This window comes from Dermacentor andersoni, chromosome 4, assembly GCF_023375885.2.
Source record: "Dermacentor andersoni chromosome 4, qqDerAnde1_hic_scaffold, whole genome shotgun sequence".
Taxonomy (NCBI): Eukaryota; Metazoa; Arthropoda; class Arachnida; order Ixodida; family Ixodidae; genus Dermacentor; species Dermacentor andersoni.
Window position 1 is genome coordinate 145,863,108 of NC_092817.1, and position 25,442 is coordinate 145,888,549.

The window sequence follows — 25,442 nt, forward strand, 5'->3', positions numbered from 1 at the left end:
GCGAACGCTGTGCACGAAGGCGAGCTTACTACTTATTTTTTTGTGCCCCGCAAAGCCCACGCCATCGCTACCGGGAGGTTGTCTTCTTGGCTGACGTCTAGAAGCATGATGTTTAGCGTTTTTGTGGGGTTCCTTCCGTAAAGAACAGTTATTTAAAATATGAAATGAAGAAGAGCAAGCGTCTGTGGAATAGTGACTAATCATTCGAAAAATAAGTAGAGAAGTTCTATGAAAGCAGGATGATGTTGAATTTTTTTTCTCGCGCTCACAGAAGTGGTCAAAGAACCAACTAGCCCAAAACGCCACTTACTCTATGAAAGCATCAAGGTGGGCAGACCTACACCACGGAAGTGACCTTTCAGGCAGGTAGCCATTGTCAGGTTTGAAAGGTGTCACTCGCAGCATTACACTTCCGCGTGTCCAGATATTTCGCGAATGTCTGAAATGCGAAATACTTTTTTTTTGGCTATCCTACCCCATTTTGTTCTGTCTCGCAATGGCCTCAGAAAAAAAAAAAAGAAACATAGTCTAGTGGCTACGGCGAAGATAAACCGAGCATGCACCATGGCAAGCGAGCAGCTATTCCTGGTGCTAGAGTAACTGCTGAGAAGCGGCGCACAATACCAGCAACAGCACAGCGATAGAGCACCGCCACCCTCGTGTAGCCACAATTATCACATGCATGCGATGCTGACGCGAGTAACGACGAAGCCAACCGGCCGCACCATCCCTTTCCGCTCAATCGGATGTACTTGAACTTGAATACAATACGTGTGCTGTGCGAATGCTCTCGCGTAACTTGGATAATAGTCGTACGTGGGGTCTGCCGGAATTCTCGTGAGGGGATTGTACGCCGCCGGTTACGCTCCTGCCAATTTCTCGCGCGTTATATCCCTGCAACTTTATTGCAGCATTTTTCTAGTTTATGCTGATATTGGCGATCTGGTCGCATTGCGACACACAAGTCATAGTTCAGCTGCGTTCGTTGCCTTTTGTCCCGCGCAATTATTTTTCACGTAATCATCGTTTTATTTCTGCTAAAACCGAATACTTACTTTACGTGTTGTGCGTGGACGGTAAACACCCATAAGCTGAGGCAAGCTCCGCTGGTTGCATTGACATCCAAATCAGGACTGATGAGAATCGCATGCTGCGGTTCGTGGTCCTCGTTGTTTGTGGCAAATGCAAAGCGTCCTGCAAAAGTGGCTTATGCATGAAAATGGAATTTCAAAAAACATCAAGATACTTGTACATATAGTAAAAGTTAATCAGTGATATACCTTTTTTCCCACTATGATTGCTGTTTGTAGCGATGACTTCCTAGGCCTTTTGGGTTAGGTTATATTATATTTACTAGCTTTCGCGTGACTGTGTAGTCGGGGGAGCATCCAGCGCAGCCTCCATGAAAGGGGGTCGGGGTTGCTTCCCCTCATCAAAATATGCAGAAAAAGAGGGAAACTTGCTGCATGCTTAGTACTGTGAGCACTAAAGCTCCGGCATTCTCCCGAGAAGGGGGGGGGTGGAAGCTTAACTCCCTTCTGTATCCGCCAGTGGGTGTAGTAACGGTTGTATCTGGGAGCTCCCTTGCGTGAAAGTCGCGCAGGACCAAATGAGGTAGTGTAAATCTGCTCTGAATGAGTCATCACAATCTGTGCACAGTACTCGTATTGGCAGTGGTAGCTTGTCTAGCGTCAAGCCATTGGGAAACTATGCGTGGTGTGTTTTGCAGCGTTATCCACGATATTGTTTAAGATAACCTGTTGCAGGCGATCAAGACCGCCCTTGTTCCTAGCACGTGCTCTGATGTAGCTTGTATTAGTGTCTGCGCCCGTTTTAATTTTGACGCCAACGTAATGCATTAGTGCTCTGTTATGACCATGAAAGAAACCTCGAAAAAAAGCTTAGAAATTGAGGCTTCATTATTTCTTTCATTTTAATTGCAAGAATGGGAGCAAAATAGTGCAGTTGTGGTTTGATCAACAATATGGGCAAAACACTCATTGCTCACTCATAATCTCGAACTGGTGTCAGAGTGCAGTCTCCAATTTCGCTGTTGGATTCCAAGGAATGTTCACAAAAGACAAACAGCTGTCGATTGTAAATGCACAAAACGGAATTCCTGATGCCGACGGTTTCAAGGGCTTCCGGCCACGAAGTTGACTGTGAAATCATTCGTAGCCTGAATATATGCGCATTCAGAATTGGAAATATCTTGACCGCTATAACGAGCCCCACGACTGAGTAAAATGTTTTAACATCCATTATAGTGAAAATGAAAAAGGAAAATCTGGTTTAACATACTATAACACAATCGCGTGCTTCTCGTTGAAGTAGGCATTATACTTTTATACTGTCTTGAAAATTCACGTCAATGTGGAGGCCGTGTCACCTTGCTGTAAATATTTGGTGCAAAATTTCGATCCGCGTGACGTAATAAAAGAACTGTGTACGCTATTTTACACTGATAAATTGCGCCTTAGATTTTGACTCAGTTGCTTAAAAAAACCGCCTCCATTCCATCAAGTACAAGTGGATGTAAAGCGAAGCTGTTGTCAAGGTTAGGCAGGCACAATTGACGTTGGGCGACATTACACAAGCCCAACCACAAAAAGCGACGTAGGTCACACCCGCAGGCTGCGTGTGGAAGTGAAGCAGGCATCATCATTCCTCTAGGCCGTCCGCCAAGCACAAGTGCATCAATGAATGTTTAATACTAAAATCTGTCTGAGAATGAGTAAAGTACGACTTACACAACAAACGCCAGACATGACAGCGTTGGATTGTAATCCGAATATGCGAGAAAACATAATTCTTTTATGTGGAAACTTAAATACGAAGCCTTCCAACTACCGTTTGTTTTATAATGAGCTCGCCACGAACATCCGGGCCAACTAGAAGCTAACAGATTCGATGTAAAGGGTTTTACTGTATTCTGCATTGGTTCATTCCATTCGTAGTACGCTTTGCATCGCAAGGAATGTTTACGTTTAGAAGTGGCCGTGCTGTCGCGGCTACTAAAGAAATTGCAGAATTTCAACGCGTGTGCCAGGTGCTCTGGCTTCGAGTTGTCGAGTCAGCTAGTGGTTTTTTGTGGCCCTCTTGAGAGGTGAAGAGCACCTCTAACTCCCTCTACCGTAAAGACTCTAAGCATAAAACCGTGGCAACACTGTCATACGAACGCTAAACTAGCGGAATCTGGGGCGCTATAAATTAAAGCTATTCCAAACTTTTCTAAATCCAAGCCAGCCACGACACTCCAAGAAAGACGGGAGGAGCTTGAACAGAAAGTCGAAGCCAGCATCAAACAGAACGACACAAAATTGGAAACTAAACTAGAACAAATGGAAGTGACGCTTGAGGCAAAGGTAGAGGCGCTAGGAAAGGCGATACTACAGCAAGTGAAACAAATGATGGCTGACTTCGAAGCCAAACTAGCAAAATGAGGACCGCAAACAAATAGGGGGGAGGGGGGACCGGTTAAGACGTCCATCAAGCCGTACACTAGGCCCCCGGTACCCGCTAAGGGATTGGAAAAGCTGTAACGCCGCCATGGACAGAATAAATAGATACACGATTTGGCAATGGAATTGTAGAGGATACTATAGAAAACGATACATTCTGCAACAACACCTTAAAGACAAAGAAAACACGGATATTATAATGATGCAGGAAACGCACGGGCTGGCAAAATTGTCGGGATGGAAGCCCTTTGGTACTGCCAAATGGGAGACGAAGGTGCTAACGACGTTGGTAAAGCGAAATCACTCGGTCGTGCAACACGACACGGAGGTTAAGTCAATCGATCACATTCTTCAAGGACTCATACCCATGCGGAAAACGAAGGACAGTCTCTTTGTATTAAATATTCATAGCAGTCCAAAATGCAGACACCATAAATCTCAAATGCTCTTTAAAAAGAACCTGGCCATAGCGGACAGCCGAGCGGTAGTGATCGGAGGCGAGTTTAACGCCCAACACGCGGCATGGAGCTACAAATCTAAACTCAAAAAGGCAGGCAACTCTGGCTAGAACCGCAACAGGAAGGCCTGACCCTCGTAACCGACCCATCGGTTCCCACGAGAATAGGCACCAGCGTTTGCGCGGATACTACGCCAGATTTAACATTTACCAAGGACATACGGGACACGCAGTGGACAAACACGCAACACGACTTTGGGAGCAATCACAATATTGGCGGCGAGCTCGACCACTGCAAAAGCTAGCGCCACCGTCGGCGTGACGTGACATGAGGGATCACGTGGACACAGCGGCCGCGTCAGCTGCTTCGGAAGCGCCGAAGCGAGCTGAAAACGAAAGTTTAAAGTCCCACCTGAGCCGCGGTTCTGATTAAGTGGTGAGGCTTTACCACCTTGGGTGTCTGCTTGACAACATTTGAAAGTACTATAATTGGTAGTAGCTGCCTTTGGAGGCCTGCAGCATGGTAGGCTCGGTGCCGCAGTGCCGGACACACGCAGCGGAGCCCGGTGTCTGCCTTATTCACACGTAGCCACAGGGAAAGGAGCTATGTGAAGCTTGGCTGGCGAAACTTAGAACCGGCAGACAGCCATCGGCCACAACTCGGGTATGCAGCAAGCACAGACGCGAGGAAGATTTCTCCTACGGCGCCGGAATGCACGATGTTCGGTGAGTAGCAGAAAACGCGCACTGAGACGATCGCCCGCGCCCAATGCCCGGCTAATGTCATGACGGTTTGGCCTATGAACTTGTTGATGCTAGATACTGGCAAGTTCACTGGAACGGAAAGGGAGCGGTAAGACGCACATTAAAAGAAGGCACAGCATATGGTCATGTTTCTGTTATGAACTAATGCACTGGATTACGAAAAGCAAGCAGAGGAAAATCGCACGCTGAGAAGACCGATAAACACACAGTGCGACGCAACTTGAGAAATAATATTGAACTGTCCAAGTATTTATAAGACAAAAAAAAAAGATTGAATCGTCGCGATGCCACATCACAGTCGCCGTAGCTAGGCGTCGAAGTCTCTATAACGGCAGTATTTTTGAACAGTTCTAATAGCGTCTAGCCAACAATGGTTGCTAGTGTACTGTCATATGCGCGTATGCTGTGGCCTAAAGCTCCCGGCATGGTGCGAAAACGCGCTCACAGCGAAAGCAAAACATTGTGCGCGGACATGCATGCATACATGCAGTCGGTCGCGGCGAACCCGTGCGATTGCTGGATTGAGGCTCCATTCTGTTATGCCCCATTTAGTTGTGCAGACAGTACACTATAAGAACATACCTTACATAGTTTACTCTCAGCATTTGCCTACCTTTCATGCAAGAAGCCGGCTCGGGAGACTCCATCGCGGCGACCACGCGCAGTGGCATTCACGCACTGTACGTATTCGGTGAAGAGATAGCGTCTGTAAACGATTCTGTGCTTTCAGTTTACAGTCAGTCAGTCAAAAACTTCCCTCGTTTTGAGAGTATCTGCATAAATGTCTAGGGTGGCTGCCGCGTGGTGTTCTTATTGAGGGCCGTAAGCGAAACCTATGAGGAGCGCGTCGCGTGATCCCTCATACTGCGCAAGTGAGGCGCTTCCGACAGATGGCGACTCCGTAACTCCTCGCCACCAATACTAGAAATAACGGTAAGGGCCGGACTGCGCAAGACAAAAGGTAGACAACTTGAGATTGTCGACTGGGACAAATTCAGGAAAATAAGGGAGGAGGCCGACGACACGACACAGGGTATTGAGGAATGGACCGGAAAACTAAAGGGAGATGTGGCGGCAGATACGAAAACGGTCCGGCCGGAGGCGCATTTATAGAACGTAGATAATAAGCTTCTACACATGTGGGAAGCTAAGGCAGGCTTGCAACGTAGATGGAAAAGACAAAAACACAACCGGACGCTTCGTAGAAAGATAGCGAAATTGAAGAGGGACATAGAACAGTACGCCCAGCAGCTATGCAGACAACAGTGGGAGGAAAAATGCAACGACATGGACAGTCAGATAGGAATGGCAAAAATGTGGAACATCCTTCGATATTTGTTAGACCCGGATGCGACCAAGTTGGCATATAGGCAAAATATAAATCGGCTAGCTAATACAAGCGTACCGAGGGACAGAGCAGGACTTCCTCAAGGAAATCGAGAAAAGATACATCTCTCAAGCGATGCCCGTCATGCACCCTGACTACACAGGGCCGTGTAGTCGGCGTAGTGCAATCGGCGAGTGACAGGTCAGGGCAGCCCTACAGAAACTCAATACCAAGTCGGCACCCGGAATAGACGGGGTAACGATTAAAACGCTAAGGAACTTGGACGATGGATCTATAACTAAGTTAACAGAATATATTAACGAATGCTGGGAGGCAGGGCAGATTCCGCAGCAATGGAAGACGGCACAAATAATTTTAATACTTAAAACGGGCAAGCGACTGCAGATTGAGAACTTGAGACCCATATCTCTCACTTCTTGCGTGGGGAAATTCATGGAGCACGTGTTCCTAGCGAGGATAACCACCTACAACATTGAGTGGGACGCGCACCCACCACAATGATAGGATTCAGGAGAAATCTCTCCGCGCAGGACGCTTTGTTACAACTAAAACATCAGATCATAGAAGGCTCGGGCAGATCGAGAAAGGCAATTCTCAGGTTGGACCTATAAAAGGCCTTCGATAACGTAACACATGCAATGATACTAGATATAGTAGGAGAACTAGGACTGGCAAACCGGACGTACGATTACGTACGCAGTTTCCTAACGGGCAGAAAGGCAAAGATCACAATAGCGGACATAGTTTCGGAGGAGATCGGAATAGACAGCGCAGGTACGCCACAGGGCTCAGTCTTATCATCGATGCTATTCAATTTGGCGCTAATCTGGCTGCCAGCCAAACTTCAAGACCTCGAGGGACTTAATCATAGCTTATACGCTGACTATATCACTCTATGGGTGAGAAACGGAAGTGACGGGCAAATAGAACAAACGCTTCAAACAGCGGTCGAAACAATCGAACGATATCTAGAGGGGACAGGGCTAACCTGCTCGGCAAAGAAATCGGACCTGCTGCTATACAGACCGACTCGCAGAGGTCGCAAACCAGGCAACTACAGGGAAGATCTCGCTCATAGAGAGGAGGTACAGCTAAATACGGCCGATGGGAAACCCATACCCAAGGTCGACAGGATCAGGGCATTGGGGCTCCTCATCGAAGCCAAGGGCAACAACGGAGAAACCCTGAGAAGACTGTAGGGAACTGTAGCGCAGATCATGAGGCTAATCAGAAGGATAGGAAACAAACATAGCGGGACGAGAGAGCAAAGGACGATCAGTTTAATACAGGCCTTCGTAATAAGTAGAATAGCATACGTAGCACCGTACTTGAAATGCCAGGTCGGGGAAAAGATCAAACTAGAATGCCTCATTAGGAAAATATACAAACTAGCCGTGGGGCTACCGATCAGCACCAGCACGGACAAGTTGCTACAATTAGGCCTACACAACACGATACATGAGCTCACTGAAGTGCAATGTACGGCACAATATGAACGCCTCTCTAAGGCTAGAGCAGACAGACACATCCTAGAGAGACTAGACATAGGTTACCACACATATCACGGTGTCAGGGTGGACATCCCAAGAGAGATGAAGGGAACAATGGTAATACCCTCCATACCAAAGAACATGCACCCAGAACACAATAAGGACAGACGAGAGAACAGAGAAGCAGATACAGAGGAAATTCGGCAGGGATAAGGACGCAGTCTTCGTTGCGCAGCTCGATACAGTCGAAGACGGGGGTTTACGACAGCTGTAATAGATTGCGAGAAACAGTGTAAGACATGCGCGGCGATACGCACCACACGTAACGAGACAACGGAAGAAGTAGCCATAGCACTCGCAGTAGCATCAGACTAACACAGCCGTGATAGTCAGCGATTCTCAGACGGCAGTAAGAAACTTTGCCAAAGGCCGGATCTCCCTGGAGGCACTATGCATTCTTCTTGCCGCAGGTCAAGATTGCAAAACAAAATTATACACGACATGGACACCCGCTGACGCCCTCGCGGAGGACGACAACAACGAGGTGGCACACGACGCGGCTCGAGGGCTCACGGACCGAGCCGCAGTCGCAAGTGACACCCCGACACCCTCCGGACGTGACAGTGCGGTAAATGATTGGGAGTGTGAGGACAGAATGACCACATGCAATTGCATCACGAAACACTATAGGTTACAGAGGGGCATATTCCCGCGACATCTCGCAAAATTGAAAAAAAAGCAGTGTATCGCATGGCGGCAGTCACAAACTAGGACGTATCCGAATCCTGCGTTCTCGCACATCATATATCCGTATATATATCAAACGGACAAATGCAACACATGTGAATCCAGAGCCCCCTCTAGAGCATATAATATGGTTATGCCGAGGGATATATAACAATAACGAGAACGCGGGCTCTAGCAACAGCCTTCGCACGCGCTCGGAAGCCGCGCTGCTCAGCCCCGCCCTCCAGGATCAACTGTGGGCCGTCCAGCGGGCCGAAAATGCCGCCAGGACCGGCGAACTCCTGGCCGTCACCTAGGCGGGGCCTTTGGCTCTCCCCAACTCGCAGGGCACGCAATAAAGTTATTTCCTCTTCTCCTTCAATTATGCAATCAACCCTCCGCGATTGGTCAAAAACTTTTTGGACCATCCCCACTTCGCCTGTCTGTCACGTGACGTCACGAAAACCGCGATAGCTGTCCGCCTGATAAAACGCGTACATGCTGATTATACATGACTGCACCGAACAAAGAAAGAATAGTTATTTCTTATTCGACGCCTTTTCGCCATTAGCGCTCGGCTATTGGTCAAAAGCTCTCGCGCTGCGCCCACTTCAATTGCCAGTGACATGTGCGTGTTAAATATGCATTAATATTTCGAACAAAACTGAATTTTTTTCTCAATAGCCGCAGGCTGTCCCGCTCTGAAAGGAATAAAAGATGACTGCCGCAGATCACTCAGGCACTGGCTACTCACACCTGCCGGCGAGCATGGGTTTATTTGCGTATAATAAAGCTTTCTGCGTGGACGTGTAACATTTCCGAGCACTTTCGGCGCGCTTACGACCTCGTTCTGCCATCTCTTCTCTGCTGAGGATCCATTTTGGCGGCAATTATTAACCTTCCGTTGCACGCCGCCGCAATTTTCGACCAGCCATGGCAAGCTATGTAAGGGAAAGCGGACCAATCGTAGACGCTGGCACCACCCTCTTTATCCGCTTATATATTTTCAGTGCGCTGGCTCGGCCTCGTCGAAACCCTCTCTACTTGAGTGTGCTCCTCGCCTCCTGGCAGCCGAACGAAGAACCGCTCAAGCTAGACAATGTTATTCGTTTTGAAAGCAATAATACCTCCTATATAAGCTAAGAGGGCGTCTGATTTGGCTGTTGAGGCAGTGCTACATGTCAGAGCCTGATGCTCACGGGGATGGTTACGCAAATTTGATGTCAGGAGATTGTAATAAAAACATATTGGAATACGTTTACATTATAGGGCCCTTAGCTGAGATTGGTTCGGAATGGCTACAGCGCAAAAGACAGCAAGGCAAGAAATAGAACGAGCGTGCATATAAACTATGTACTCCGAGTAATTCAGCGCCCGTGTTGCATCTTTCTTCATTGTCACTGTTGATTCGTGCGCGCTGTAAGGAACAATGGTGAAATTCACAAGTTCTGGAAAAACCGACCCACACAATAATTGCATTGATAAAGAAAATGTTATATCGACGTTTCCCATTACGAACGCGGATGACGCGCAAGCGTGTGCGTGCTATAGCGCACATGAAGCTATCGGCCCTCGGCAAGCTGCGGCCTAGACTGTCCATCCGGATCGTCCATTGCCTTTAGGATAGGGCTCACGAGGCCGCGCCATACGCAGCAGACGCCAGATTAGAACGTCCCTCCCCCATTCAAGGTATAAGGCCGCGCCAATACGTAGCAGTCGCCAGTCTAAAGCGTACCCTTTCCGGTGGGTAGACGGCGCTCTGCCTCCCCGCTTTCTCTCCTTGTGCGCGCGATATTTAGCCACCACCGTTGGTTCGCCGTCGCACGCTTTCAGGCGCATATAGAACATAATGTGCGCGAGGACAATGTTATCACGAGACGAAACCGGTACGTCCATTCCGCACACAGCACCCTTAGCAACTGGCAGAGGAGGCCAACCTAACGCCCATCTGCCTACTCTGCTCCTCCACGTCGTTTCACGTGGACTTTCCACTAGATGGCGTTGCTTTGCCGCGTGCAAGTCTTTGGGTTCAGTGAGAGCAGTTTAAGAGTAAACATATCCGCAATAGAGATTAGTAAGAGGCGATTGGAGGATTGGTGAAAGAAAAGTAGAGAAACGACAAAAAACGGAGACGTGCAAAAGCACAGTTCGCATAGGAGATCAGAAAATTTGGTTGTGGGAGTTCATAGCGTTTTCTTTTCTTTTTTATTGTTTAACCTAGGTAGGACATTAGGCAGTATAATAGCAAGAGCTTGGTGGCGCAACCCACCACCCCGTTCCAAAGAGGACGCACGTAACATCCATCCATCCATCCCTAGACACATAGCGCGCTCAACGCGCTCCATCCTTTTTTCCCCGGTGCAGGTTCTCTTTACCTCCAAGCGCCTTCCCCCTCCGGCGCTCGCTTCCTTCGCGCCTTCAAACTACATACGGCCGATTTCACTTCCGGGCCATATACGCTCGGGTCTATGAATATCTGATGACTGAGACCCAGCTTGCGGGTGACTTCTCTTTCATATACCACTGTACAATTGCTATCGCGCTGTTACATCACTATATCAAACAAAGGTCTAAATAAGCACGATGATAGGAAAATTCTTATCAAAATATCCCTGTCAGTAACACTGCAGAGTGTGCATCGTATTGCACTGTCAAATTGCTTTATGAAATTTAGTTATGCTTTAAATGCCCATTTCAACGCATTCTCGTCTGAGTTCAACGCTTTGGTCATCAGTGCACGCACAACGCTCACAAACTTGCCCCTTATGGTGACAAGTGGTCACTTGTTTCATGATTACATGCCAAGTAGTGCACGGCCCTGTGAAAGGTGCAGGCGGCAGTTGAATATGGCAGCGTGGATAGTTAAGGACTGATCAGTGCTCCTTCGCGTACTCCGTCGTCTCAGTCTACCACATAGTTTGTTCGTGCGCAATTTTCGACAGTCACCACAAGCAGTTTATAACGAATGTAAAAGCAAATATTTGCTAAACCAGAGCAGACCTTAGGGCCCTAGTGATGAGGACTCTAAAGCTTGTGTTTCAAAAGTGTACATTCTTTATAGAATAGTGCGATGGGCAATCAATCTTAGTCGACACAGAGGGTACCAATGTAGGAGACTTCTAAAACTTCGTATTGGCATGCTCTAACCTGCGCTAGTCATTGTATTTTCAAATATTTACAGGCCTTTGGTTATTTCCGCCCGCCAATATGACTCAGTTGCTATGCCGTCCTGCTGCTCGGCATTAGATTCTGGCTTTGATTCCGGCCAGGGCCAATGTATAACAATGGGGATGGAGTAAAAAAAAACAGGTTCATATACTTAAATTTAGCTGCACGTTAAAGAAGCTACGTGTGGTCGAAGTTATTGTGAAGCTCTCCACTAATGGTAGTTATTTGCATAATCTCTCATAATCCACTGTGCTATTTCGACAGGTGACACACCAAAATGAAAATTTTCGATAGTGACCACAGTGACAATTTGATTGGTGTGCAGCTATAAGCTGGTGGCATTGAACAAGTGAATCACCGGGAAGTTTTATATTAGTCATAGCAAAAGAAGCGCACATATATTTTCACTTCTATAAAAGAAGGCAAATTGGGTAAGTCAGGTATTAGCTTCTAGAGTTCATGTAATTAATATCGCCCACATGATTCTAAGTTGCATTAGATTTCGTCACCTGCACTTTATAAGAAACATTTATATAGCGTTCAGAGAGGTTATCATGACAAGTAACTACATTTTTACAAATTAGTAGTAAGACGTCGTTCTAGTACATCAAAAACAATAACTCCTCTGTCCTGCCCGTATGTTTTCCGATTCAATAACTGCATTCTGGCATAACTGATGATAGGAATGCACTCGTTTTCAAATTTTATGGTAAGAACAGTGCGTTGAAAGATAGCTACTTCAATTGCTGCGCAGCCGCAACGTTAAGGACACGCATTCTCAGCGTGGGGACTTCAGTAGGCACGTATAAATGCTAAATAGCACTTTAGAGCAACATTTACTCCGCAGTTACATGTGTGGTCCACTCAGGCAACTCAATAATCGGATTCATTCCGTACAAAAGCTCAGGGATCTGTACAAAATAATATCAATGCTAATGGCGTTCGGTTACGTTCGCCCAATTTTTTTGCAATCACATAAGTGACACATCACTGACATAACCAGGTCACCTCTGTAAGCCTTGAGGGTGTGGTCAAACCGCGGAAAGTCTGGACTCTTCTTGCTTGGATCGTTTAAAGCCCATTTAAGGGAGAAGTTTCCCGGCCTCCACCCACACATAGTTCCATCGTCGAATGAGCACCGATCTGAAAAAAAAGTTATTGCAGCGGATTGGCAATATCAACATTAAAAAAAAAACTCATCGACCGTCAGAAATCATCAAACATACTAACCAATACATGTTTGCTCTGTTTAAATGCGAAGTAGCCCGCACATATTTAATAGCTTAATCCTCATTTACGCTGACCTGGTGGAACATGAACGGATGAATATGTATATTGGCTTGAAGTGAAAGAACTTGTTAAAACATAGAACACTTAATTTATACGCGACATTATCATTGAAGGAATGCCCTGATTTGAATATGTATGCTCAAAAGATCTGTCCTGAAGAGAAAGAAATATGAACACATGCATGGCACTCTTTTTAAGAATAATGTGCGGTTAAAGTCTGTTGAGCTTTAACATTTGTTAAGTGCGGAATCGAAATTATTATTTGTGAATAACATGTGAAAGGTGCCAGCCTTCTGACTGTAATAACACTTAGTCGTGGCCACAATAGAAGTTTTAAGACTGTAGAGGTAATAGTGATTACAAAACTCTAAATATTGACATTCTTCGTGGTGATTACCGAGTGTTTCATCAACATTTACGATACCTAATTTTACGAAAGAACAGACTTTTTACCGTAGGTACATAACTGCGTCTTGTAGGAGCTACAATTCCACGTTTGTGAATTTTCTTGCACTACAGATGGTTTTACCGGACGCATCTTCGTAATTTCTTTATTTATTTACCTACTTACTTATTAACCTATTGATTTACATTTTTTAAGGCTTCGAGGTGGAGTATTGTGTGAGGGCAGCTTAATTAGTTAAGGCACATTGAACTGCAGCAGAGGCACAGTTGTCACATAATATTTCACATTGGGGAATTAAACGTTATGCATTACATAACGAGAAAAGCTTTGAATTTCAGACAGACGAGCTTTCTATACGCCACTCTTCTTGCACAGGCGACAACTGATTTGCAATTAAGCTTACTGATCCCAATTGCACATATCACTTAGATGTATATGGAATTTATAAGCAAAATGAAGGAATGCGTTCATAAAAACAACTGACTATACGTTGTGTTTCAGACGCACAGAATATTGTAGGATAAAAAATCAATACAACTAACTTCCTGATCAGGTCCACATTCTTATGGCACTGAGTTAGCCAGAATTTAGTCAAGTATTAAGTTTTAACATTGTTAACAGTTGTGCACTAAAGCAGTTTAAAACAATAGATACAAAGATGACGTAACTCACAGGGAGTATCAGAGTTTTCTTTCGGTGCGGCAGCTGAAAAAAAAAATTCGCAGCAAATAAACATTTCGATATCACATCTAAAATTACAGAAGAAAATCATCGCACGAAACGCTTTAACAAAGGATGATTAATCGAAGCGCTCATGCTGCATATGTGCCACAAGCAATGAATTTTCTGCAACTTAAACATGTGTAGCACGGATTTGTTGCTATGTGTAAAAAATGAATGTTTTAAATGATATCGTTATTTCTGTACAGTTGAACTAGAATGGATCGAAGCAGTGGACTCACATATGCAGCTGAGAGACTGTGCAAAGAGTCTGTGCATCTTGTGTGGAGATCAAAACGTAATACTCTGACTTAAAAAAAAACACTCAGTACTTTAACGAACAGGACTTGACTGACTCGATAGGTACAATATACGAAACAGGCACGGCTGACAAGCAAGAGCGTGTATTACGTTTTTCATAATAAAGTAATTTCTAATCCGTTGTAGCGACAAATTGCATAGAGCTTCAGATTTTTAAATGAAGAAATAATGTGCAAGAATGTTGAACTGTCCTTAGATATTTGGCAAATGATGGGGAGGCTCTAATGGAGATACGTTGGGAAATATAAGCCGTTACATCTTCACTTTCTTGACCAAGTTTTAGCTCACCCGTTTAAATTGTTCACGTGATGTGGTGGGTTGTAGCAACAGACGGGTTTAGACTGGTAACCGATGTCGGAAATTGATCTGGCTGAGTGTCACTGCGGCATGTCATCACATTTCCGTCGAAGTGACTTCATTGTAGACTTTTACTATTACTGTCATCAATTTGTTTCAAATGTTCAGAAACGCACAGGTAACGCCATGGGGAAAATCCTGCCGTGAGATTAGCACTGCAGTGCGCCATCTCTTCCTCCACCACAAGTTTTTTTGGCGACAATTTTCCAGTATAAACACATACGTTCCAGAATGCGTGCAAGTCGGCACAATTTCTGAAGTCGTAGTTGTACGGGGAAGCAGTATTACCTGGCTCTGTGCGCGTGGCTTGCACGGATGCAATCGCCATCGTACCGTTGGTACCTTCACCACGAGTCACCCATACTGACAGTTGGCAGTTGGTGCCCCGTTTGAGTTTCACGTTCAGAGTTGTCCATTGGGATACCTGGAGCAGTTCGACGTAGGACTGGGCCGTGATATTCACCGGGTCGTACCCGTTTCCATAGCAGGAGATGGAGAGATTGGCCGCCGTTATATCTGCAGAATGCGAGAATCAGTAATCATATTATTACAGTTTGATCCCACTTGATTATTTTATTTGTAATTCGAAAGTTTGCCCCATATTAGGAAATCAACGAAGTGCCTTTACGCGTGCTGTGCGTCCTGTTCAACCAAGTTCAGCCAGAATCTATGGTGTGTTCCACAGAGTGTACACTTGTACTCTGAATATGAGATTGGAATAAACCGTGCTATTTAAAAACAAATTCAGGAGCTTTAAGTTCCGAAACTACAATATAAATATTAGACACAGCGTAGTGGGGGACTCCAAACTTCTTTTGACCACCGGGAACCTCCTGTTCATGATCTGGGATGCCTGCCAAACGCACCCCAGCCCATTCTTATTCTTCTGATTATTTCAGTCTCATGATCCGGATCCGCGGTCACTACCTGCCCTAAGTAGATGTATTCCCTCACCACTTCCAGTGCCTCGCTACCTATCGTAAACTGCTGTTCTCTTCCGAGACAGTTAAACATTAATTTAGTTTTCTGCAGATTAATTTTTAGGCCCACCCTTCTGCTGTGTCTCTGCAGGACAGTGAGCATGCATTGCAATTGGTCCCCTGAGTTTGGTTTTGTGGATATTTATTCATTTGGTTTTGTGGATATTACAGCGGAGGAGATAGTGTCCGTAGTTAGCGGCATGCCATTCAAACATTCTACTGGTCACGATGGTATATCCACAGTGGCCTTAAAGCATTGTATTGATATACTGTGCATGCCATTAGAAAAAAGATTCAATCTCTCTTTCTATACAGCTACCTATCCAGATTTACTAAAGATCGCATAGGTTGTTCCAATTTAAAAAAAATGGGGACCATAACTTATTAGAAAACTACTGTCCTATATCCGTCTTAAGTTGCTTAGACACCCTCTTTGAAAAACTTATCGCCCAACGAATCACTTCATTTCTTGAACGTGAATCCATTTTATCGTATTGCCAGCATGGTTTTCGAGCTAAAAGATCGACAAGCACAGCGGTATTAGCTCTATCTAACTACATAAATTCTAACTTGAACAACAACAAAAGTGTCCTAGGCATATTTCTAGATGTGAGAAAAGCGTTTGACACTGTGGATCATGAGATACTGCTAAATAAGTTAGAATGCTATGGTTTCCGGGGTCTAACTCTTCCATTTTTCCGCAGCTATCTCAATAACAGAAAACAACTAGTTTCCATTGCAGATAACAAATCCGACGTTTCTGACATTGTTACAGGGGTCCCACAAGGCTCAGTACTAGGGCCAATATATTTTCTTTATTTGTAAATGATCTTCCTGATACCTTAGAAAACTTCTCTGCTGTAATGTATGCAGACGACACTGTTCTACTTTGTGCGCTAGACACCTTGGATAAAACATTTCAAGTGGCTAATAATCAACTTCGGAGTGTTCACCAGTGGTTCGCGTCAAATAAGCTAACTCTGAATATCAAGAAAACTAAATAAATTCTCTTTACTTCTTCGTGGAAAGCACCACTAAAAGACTGTCATTCGCTTTCTCTAAAACATAATATCCTTGAGCGCGTGAGTTCAATTCTATACTTGGGTGTCACACTAGACGAGCATCTTCATTGGAAGCCTCACATTGCATTGCTGTGTAAAAAGTTGAGCAAGGCTTGTTTTATGCTGTATAAATGCCGTTATTACTTCGACCCTGCCACTCTGAGAACAATTTACTTTAGCATATTCCATAGCCATATATCCTACTGCATTGCATCTTGGGGTAATACGTACGTTTCATATGTTTAACCTATCGTACTTCTTCAGAAAAGGGCCTTGCGATTTATGACTTTTTCGGACTACACTGCTAAATCAATGCCGCTGTTTCAAAGTTTAAATATACTGCCTTTTAATTTATTACTGAATCTTAAAACTCTATTGCATACTCATAACAGCATAACCACTAACTTTCCTTTGAGTGTATCAAATTTTTTACATTCCAGAAGCAATACACGCAGCGCACTTAAGGGAAATTTTCGCTTGCCAAAAATGCATAATGTATATGGAAGGCGAAGGTTAAGCAACACTGGAGCACTCCTATGGAACAGCTTACCAACAGAAGTAAAACAAGCAAAATGTTTTTCACTATCAGTGAAATCTCATTATCACTCATTACTATTATCTGCATAGTTTTCATCTGGATGGTGTACACATGTTTACCTTTTTCACTTGCAGTGTATAATTTACTAAATACAAATTCCTTTCTGTGGGTTTCTCGTAGCTAATACACGTACCCTGCCTTGTGTTTTAAATGAATGTTTATGTATATATGACTTACTTATACTTCTTCGTATTGATGTTAATACTGTTAATTAATAACTAGAATGGATCCCAACTAGCCTAGAGCTAGGGATCCAGATGTCCTGTGCAACATTTCCTGTGTACTTTCCTATTTTGAATAAACTTCAATTTCTTCTTCTTCTTCTTCTTCTACTAAACAAGGCGATATCACCAGCGAATCGCAAGTTACTAAGGTATTCTCCATTAATTCTTATCCCCAATTCTTCCCAATCCAGGTCTCTGAATACCTCCTGTAAACACGCTCTGAATAGCACTGGAGAGATCATATCTCCCTGCATGACGCCCTTCATTATTGGGATTTTGTTGCTTTCTTTATGTATGACTACGGTGGCTGTGGAGCCGCTATAGATATCTTTCACTATCTTTACATATGGCTCATCTACACTCTGATTCCGTAATACCTCCATGACTGCTGAGGTTTTGACTGACTCAAACGCTTTCTCGCAAACAATGAAAGCTATATATAAGGGTTGGTTATATTCCGCACATTTCTCTATCACTTTATTGATAGTGTGAGTATGGTCTATTGTTGAGTAGCCTTTACGGAATCCTGCATGGTCCTTTGGTTGACGGAAATCTAAGGTGTTCCTGATTCTACTTGCGATTACCTTAGTAAATACTTTGTAGGCAACGGACAGTAAGCTGATCGGTCTATAATTTTTCAAGTTTTTGGCGTCCCCTTTCTTATGGATTCGGATTATGTTAGCATTCTTCCAAGATTCCGGTACGCTCGAGGTCAAGAGGTATTGCGTATACAGGGTGGCCAGTTTTTCTAGTACAATGTGCCCACCATCCTTCAACAAATCTGCTGTTACCTGATCCTCCCCAGCTGCCTTCCCCCTTTGCATAGCTCCCAAGGCGTTCTTTACCTCTTCCTGCGTTACTTGTGGGATTTCAAGTTCCTCTAGGCTATTCTCTCCCACCTTATCGTCGTGGGTGCTACTGGTACTGTATAAATCTCTATAGAACTCCTCAGCTACTTGAACTATCTCATCCATATTAATAACGATATTGCCGGCTTTGTCTCTTAACGCACACATCTGATTCTTGCCTATTCCTAGTTTCTTCTTCACTGCTTTTAGGCTTCGTCCGTTCCTGAGAGCCTGTTCAATTCTATCCGTATTATAGTTCCTTATGTCCGCCGTCTTACGCTTGTTGATTAACTTAGAAAGTTCTGCCAGTTCTATTCTAGCTGTAGGGTTATAGGCTTTCATACATTGGCGTTTCTTGATCGGATCTTTCGTCTCCTGCGATAGCTTACTGTTACCCTGTCTACCAGGAGGCAGTAATACACCTATTAAATATAGGCAAAGTCATGGGAGGAAAAAAATAAACTATCCCACTCGTCAATAAACAGATAGCTATAGGGCGGACAGCAAGAGAGGTCGCAAACGACCTCGCACACATGTACCTGCCACTTAAATGTGAATATGAAAACGAAGAAGAAATAAGCGAATATCGGAATATCGGAACTCCGGAATATCGCAACCGGACTTGGACAGTGACTTCACGGCAGCTGAGATAAGGCATGTACTTTTTAATTTAAATGGGAGATCTGCCCCGGGTCCGGATTGCATCACAAAAAAACTTTTGCGAAACCTGGACGATGATGCCATAGACATAATCACGGTCAAAATTAATAGTCACTGGAGATCCGGCACTGTCCCACCGGAATGGAAGGAGGCCAAGGTGATGTTTATACCGCAACCCGACAAACCACTAACAAAGGAGAACCTCAGGCCCATATCTCTTACATCCTGTATTGGCAAAGTAGCCGAACATGCTATTCATAACAGGATAATTGAACACATAGAAAACCAGGAGCTTTTCAGGAACAATCTCCTAGGCTTTCGGAAGGCATTATCCACACAGGACGCCATGCTCATGATCAAGCGGGCTATTATTGACGACCCTAGCAGGGACATAAAGAGCCTCGTGGGTCTGGATCTTATCAAAGCATTTGATACGGTTGCACATAAACATATCCTACATGAAATCTCAACCTTGAACCTGGGAAGCAATGTTTACAATTATGTGAAGTGCTTTCTAGCTAATCGGACAGCTCTGGTCAAACTCGGTATAGTCACAGGCGGTCCATACAATTTAGGCAACAACGGCACACCACAAGGTTCACTATTTTCCCCACTCTTCTTTAACATCGCCATGCACAGGCTCTCGGAGGAATTGTCCAAAATCCCGAGCTTGGGGCACGTCATATACGCTGACGATATCACAGTGTGGGTCCCAAGGGGGTCACTCGCAGCACTAGAGCAGGCACTACAGGCAGCGGTAGACACCACAGAATCCTTCCTTAAGAGCACCGGACTCAGGCTATCACCTAGTAAATCTGAGCTGCTGCTCTTTAGACAGGGGAGACAAGGTGTTAGAAACCTTGCGCCTTTAGAAATTCTGCCAATTAAAATCACAGACAACACAGGACGGGTCATACCCAGAGTAGAGAAAATTAAAATTCTGGGTCTTCTCATTGACGCAAGGAGCTGTAACGCTACGGCCCTGAACCGTCTCACAGGGCAGGCCAACAGAACTTTAAAGCTCCTGGGCAGGGTCTCAAATCGAAATGCAGGCCACAAGAAGGAGAATCTCATCAGAGCATATCATGCATTTTTCATCAGTCATGTTACGTACATTGCATCATACCTGAACTGGGGGAAAGGAGAGAAGGCTAAGCTAAACGCACTTATACGCTCCGGACTCAAAAGGGCTCTGGGACTCCCGCACGGAACGAGTACCAAACTCCTCAACAAGTTAGGACTTCATAACACTATAGATGAGCTCATTGAGGCACATTCGATGTCACAAATTGCAAGACTCTCCAACACTAAGGCAGGGTGTAAAATTCTAGATGAAGCCGGAATACTGCCTCGAGGAGGAGACGTCTCTAAGTTCAAAATACCCAAGGAGGTGGAGACACAATTAGTTGTAGACTCCATACCTAGAAATATTCATCCTGTCCACAACAAGGGCAGAAGGGACGCCAGGGCCAAATGCATTCTGGGTAAACTGCACCAACAACACAGCTCAGCTCTTTTTGTCGATGCAACTAGTTATGGATCGGGCTACCGCTACGCTATTGCCGTGGTCGATGAGAGCGGTAAATTAATAAGCGCGGCGTCACTAAGAACGAACTCCATTCATGCCGCCGAAGAAGCAAGCATAGCACTTGCAATTACAATGAGGAGAGGCTACACGATTTTCTCCGATTCCCGTACAGCTATTAGGAATTACTCAGCCGGCTTCGTCTCAGTGGAAGCACACAAGTTACTTATACACAGTATTAATACTCACAATTACGACCAACTGAATAGCTCACACCTAGTCTGGTTTCCGGCTCATCAGGGCCACTCGGTCAGCCCCAATGGCTGCAATCCTAATGAGCAAGCTCACTCTGCTGTGCGAGATCTCACATGCCCGACATCAGATCAGGAACTGCTCCAGGATGACTGCGGCTCCTACAAAAACCCACTTACTACTTTTCACGAGATCACCTCACACTATAGGGACGGCAGGAGGTCTTTTCCTCCCCCCCATCAGAAGCTCAACCGAGCTCAGGCAGTCACATTAAGAATGATTCAAACTAAATCTTATCCCACACCTTTTGTGCTTAACAAAATTGACCAGCATTATCCCGCGGAATGTAAAAGTTGTGGACAAACTCCATGTCTCTTTGATCATATGTTCTGGCTGTGCCCCAACCAAAGGGCTTCGGATCTTAACAGTGAAGAGGACCGGAGTCGGCGCATATCCAGCGATGTCCTCCAAGATCAACTCCTGGCCGTCCAGAGAGCTCACGACATCGGGAAAGCCTTTGGCCTGCCGGTGCCTACGTGGGCGGAGCCGCCGACTTAGCCTGGGGGCTTGTGCCCTCGGGCCCTAGTTTCTCTGGACTAAAATAAAGTTCTTGCCATGCCACGCCATGCCATATCCCACTGTCACACTTATGAAGTAGCGCGAATGTAGGCACGCTACCGTGTTGTCGCGCCTTGGGTGACGTTCGGGGCATGGAATCCACCAAGCTCATCGGCTACTACGCCAGGTTATAGAAAATGAAGGAAAAATGGTTTATTAGCTTAGTTACACGAATCCAGTGGGGAATCCCACTCCATGCAGGGCCAAGTTAAACGTCTCAGTTTATATCAGGATCCTCTGTCATCACTCTCGAAAAAGTATCAGCTTTTAATCCCGTCGTCTTCCCTAGGAGAGTCGACTAGGGAACCTGAAGACTTCCAGCAGCAAATCACCATCATCTACGCCATTGCGATACCACGCGCATGCTATCCATAACCCGCAGTAACTCCGGCTCGAAGAAACTGGTTTGGAATTTGTGGAAGAAAGAAATCATCCGGCAACACCTGCTTTGTTCGTCATTGCCCACCACGTTCTTCGCTCAGTGTGCAAGATGAAGGACAGGCTGAGAGCCTTTCGTGGAACCCTGCAACAGCCGGCTTACACGCTGTCGTGAGGGCTGGATAATTGCCGTGGGATGGGTGATGATTTGAGTCGTATAACTGACTGCGCCTGTCCATTCGTTGTCGTGGCTCCCTGCCATTCATCCTTTTCTCCGGTTTCCCGGTAATGCTGGGGCGAGTGCATTTAGTTGTTGTCCACGCTGAGCTGACGTGTGGCTAGGTGCGGTGGTTTTACACTTGGCTAGCGGTCAATTAACACCCTTGGTGGTGCTGAGACGTAATAGTGTGATGTATGGCTTCAGGCGTACATGTGCAGTTTCGGTTCAAGGCTGTCAACGCGGACCCAAGACACCGAACGGAAAGACCTCGTATGTGACGTCAGTGATGCGTCTCGAGACCTTAAATGGTCTGAAATTGCGGTTTCGCAGTTTCTCGCACAAGCCTGGGCGTCGTATAAGGGTACGAACGCAGACCCGGTCGCCGGGGAGGCGGCGACGTCTCGGTGGTGAATCTTCTAACGTCACGCTTCTGCACTTTGCCGCTAATGGATGTGCAGGCGGGTCACTGGACGGGCTTCTTCAGCACACTGTGAATATCAAGCGACACCTGGAGCAAGTCGCCATCGTTGTCGCGTGGTTTGCACATTGCGCCTGTAGACCAGCTGGAATGGCGTAAACCGCGTTGTTTCCTGCATTGTAGTGTTGTACGCAAACATAACACATGGAAGAATTTCGCACAAATTTTGTGGTGGACGTTCGCGTACATTGACGACGTGTCTGCAATGTTCTTATTTAATCTCTCGGTTAGTCCATTTGTTTGAGGAAAGTAGGGCGTTGTCTCGCAGTGGCTCGTACAACTCAGCCTGAAAACTTCTTCCGTCTTCAGCTCTGTAAATGCCGTTCCTCTATCTGTGATTACTTGTGACGGGGCGCCATGTCTTTAAACGATGTAGTGCACGAAAAACTGGGCTATTTCGGTAGCTGTGCCACGAGGTGCTGGATTGGCTTCGGCAAAATAAATCAGGTACTCTGTCGCCAGGTAAAGTGAAAGAATTCTCCAGTTGGTTTTGCATCTCGAAGTTATAGCAGCGCAAACTAAAACACATGCATACAGAAGAAGACACACGGGGGCAAGCGCTACAAGTCTGTTTCCACTACAATCCCTTTGTTTCCCGTAGACGACAAATCGAAGGGTCCGAGAAGGTCCAGGCCCACGAAGCCAAACGGTCTCCAGGGTGGTTCAATCGGCTGAAGTAACCCCGCTGGCTGCATAGGCCATGACTTGTGGCGCTGACATTCACGACAATCTGACACGTAGTGTTGCGCATTAGTCGGTGGGCATGGCCGGTATAGTACTGTTGGTGCACTCGGGTGAGAGTACGCTGGAAGCCCAAGTCCCTTGGCATAGGCTAGTCGTGGCACACAAAAATTATGTCAGCGCGGAGCCGTGCGCAGGGCGATAAGTATGTTTCGCCACTGCCATGGGACCTTTTAATGTAAAGGACATCTCTCATGAAACAAAAGGAGGACAGTTCGCGAGTGACGCGCCCAGGAAGCTTAGATTTTTGGCCGTCTAGTTCATTAATAAGTGGGTGTAACTCATCTGTTCGCTGGCGCGACATCAAGTCAGGACGAGTAACGGCTCCGAGAAAATCACTGTCCTCCGAGCCCAGAGCGGGAGGTTCTGCGGGTGCGTGCGAAAGGGCTTGGTGTTAAATTCTTGAAAGCACAGACTCCAATGAGCTATACGGCCAGATGCATCGCCGAGATTGGCCAGCCAGCACAGCGAGTGGGGATCAGTCATAACTTCGAAGGGGCGTCCATATAGGTAAGGCTGGAATTTTGTCGTCGCCCACATGACTGCGAGGCAATCTTTTTCTGAAATAGAATAATTGGACAACGCTCGTGAGAGCGTCCAACTTGTCTAGGCTGTGACGCGCTCGACGCCGTGTTGCTGTACAAGGATAGCACCATGCTCGATGTTGCTAGCGTCTGTGTGGACATCTGTAGCTGCCTCCTGAACGAAGTGGGCAAGGACAGGTGCTGTCTGCAGGCGTTGTCCTAGCTTTTTAAAGATAGCCTCTGGCTCTGTGGTCCAGGCGAAGGGTACGTCTTCTCTGGTGAGCCGATAAAGTGGTTCGGCTATATTAGAAAACTCAGCAACGAATCGACGACAATAAACGCACAAGAGAGAAAACGTCGCACTGCTTTTTTGTCTGATGAAATAGAACAGGCGGCGATGGCCGCAGTCTTGTCAGGGACGGGTCGAACTCCAGCTGCATTTACAACGTGTCCCAGAAACTTTAGCTCCACGTAGCCGAAATGAAACTTTTGAGGTTTCAGTGAGAGATAGGCTGAGCGGATGGCTTCAAGGACCTTTATTAGGCGCTTCGGTTGTTTTTCGAAGCTCTTGCAGAAAATTACTACATAGTCGAGATGTACAAAACAGCTTTGCCACTTCGACTGTGCGAGAACGGTGTGCGTCATTGGCTAGAAATTGGCTGGATCAGAACAGACCCCAAAAGAAACTTGCAATTCGTAGGGGTCTTCCGGAGTTACCCACGCAGTCTTTTCTCGTTCTCGCTCATTGACTTCAGTTTGCCAATAGCTACTTTTTAATTCAATGGACGAAACACACTTAGCGTGCCCCAACCTGCCTACAGAGTCACCGGCACGTGGCAGCGGGTAAACATCATTCCTGTTACCGTGTGTAGCTTCCTGTAATCGGCCCAGAAGCGTAGCGTTCCGTATTTCTTTTAGGACCAGGTACTGCTGGAAGGTTGGATGAAGACATCGTCACGAATTTCCTTTACTTGTGCCTGGATAGCCTCGCATTCTTTAGCGGAAACGTGGTAAGGCTGTTGTCGAATGGGGTAATATCTCATCATAAGAAATAATACCATGTTTAGGGAGTGGCGTCTGACGGACTTTAGAGGAAGAGACGAAGCACGACTAAAATTCCATTAGAAGGTCGTGGAGCGCCACCTTTCTTTGGCCCGAAAGCTTCGAGTTCCCAGATGCGAAGCAATCGGTAATGCCAGCTATGGGATAGATAGATAGATAGATAGATAGATAGATAAACTTTATTAAAATAATAATAAAAAAACAGCTAATGGTCGGGGCCCTTAGTCCAGGGCTCCGCTGGCTCTTGCCATCTTCTCAGCTCTCTTTATCAGCTTGAGTTGGTCGTCGAGGGCCGAGCTGGACAGCAGTGCCTCCCATTGCTCCCTCGTGGTGTTCGTGTCTGGGTGTTCTATGTTGTGTAGTGCGCACTCCCACGTAATGCGGTATAGGGTTGGTGTGGCCCCACACCATGGGCATTCGTCCCTGTAGGCTGTGGGGTGTATCCTATGTAATATGTGTAAGTTCGTGTAAGTGCCTGTCTGGAGCCTACGCCAGGCAGCGGCATCTTCTGTGTTTAGATTTCGATGGGGTGGTGGATATCGCAAGCGACGCCCTCTGTGGTAGTTCACGATGGCTGAATACTCGAGGTCGACAGGGTCCAAGTCTTCTGCAGCCGGCGTGTTGAGTGCTCGGTTATGTACGAATCCTCGAGCTGCTCTGTCGGCCTGCAGGTTGCCCGTGATGCCAGTGTGGCCCGGTATCCAGATGATGGTTTGGGTGGCGAAGTCCTCAGGGTCCTTCTTGAGTATTCCGGCTACGACTTG

The 25,442-nt window shown here is 46.0% G+C and overlaps 1 protein-coding gene across 1 annotated transcript in view; it reads right to left on the reverse strand.

The window, feature by feature from the left end:
• LOC126537740 (MAM and LDL-receptor class A domain-containing protein 1-like) overlaps positions 1-25,442 on the reverse strand; it is a 204,840-nt gene that overhangs the window by 136,644 nt on the left and 42,754 nt on the right. Inside the window, exons 15-18 of the mRNA XM_050184828.3 lie at positions 14,798-15,025; positions 13,784-13,816; positions 12,424-12,558; positions 1,056-1,194 (exon numbers count right to left, since the gene is read on the reverse strand). Coding sequence (XP_050040785.3) covers positions 1,056-1,194; positions 12,424-12,558; positions 13,784-13,816; positions 14,798-15,025 — 535 coding nt within the window. The remainder of the gene's footprint in view (positions 1-1,055; positions 1,195-12,423; positions 12,559-13,783; positions 13,817-14,797; positions 15,026-25,442) is intronic.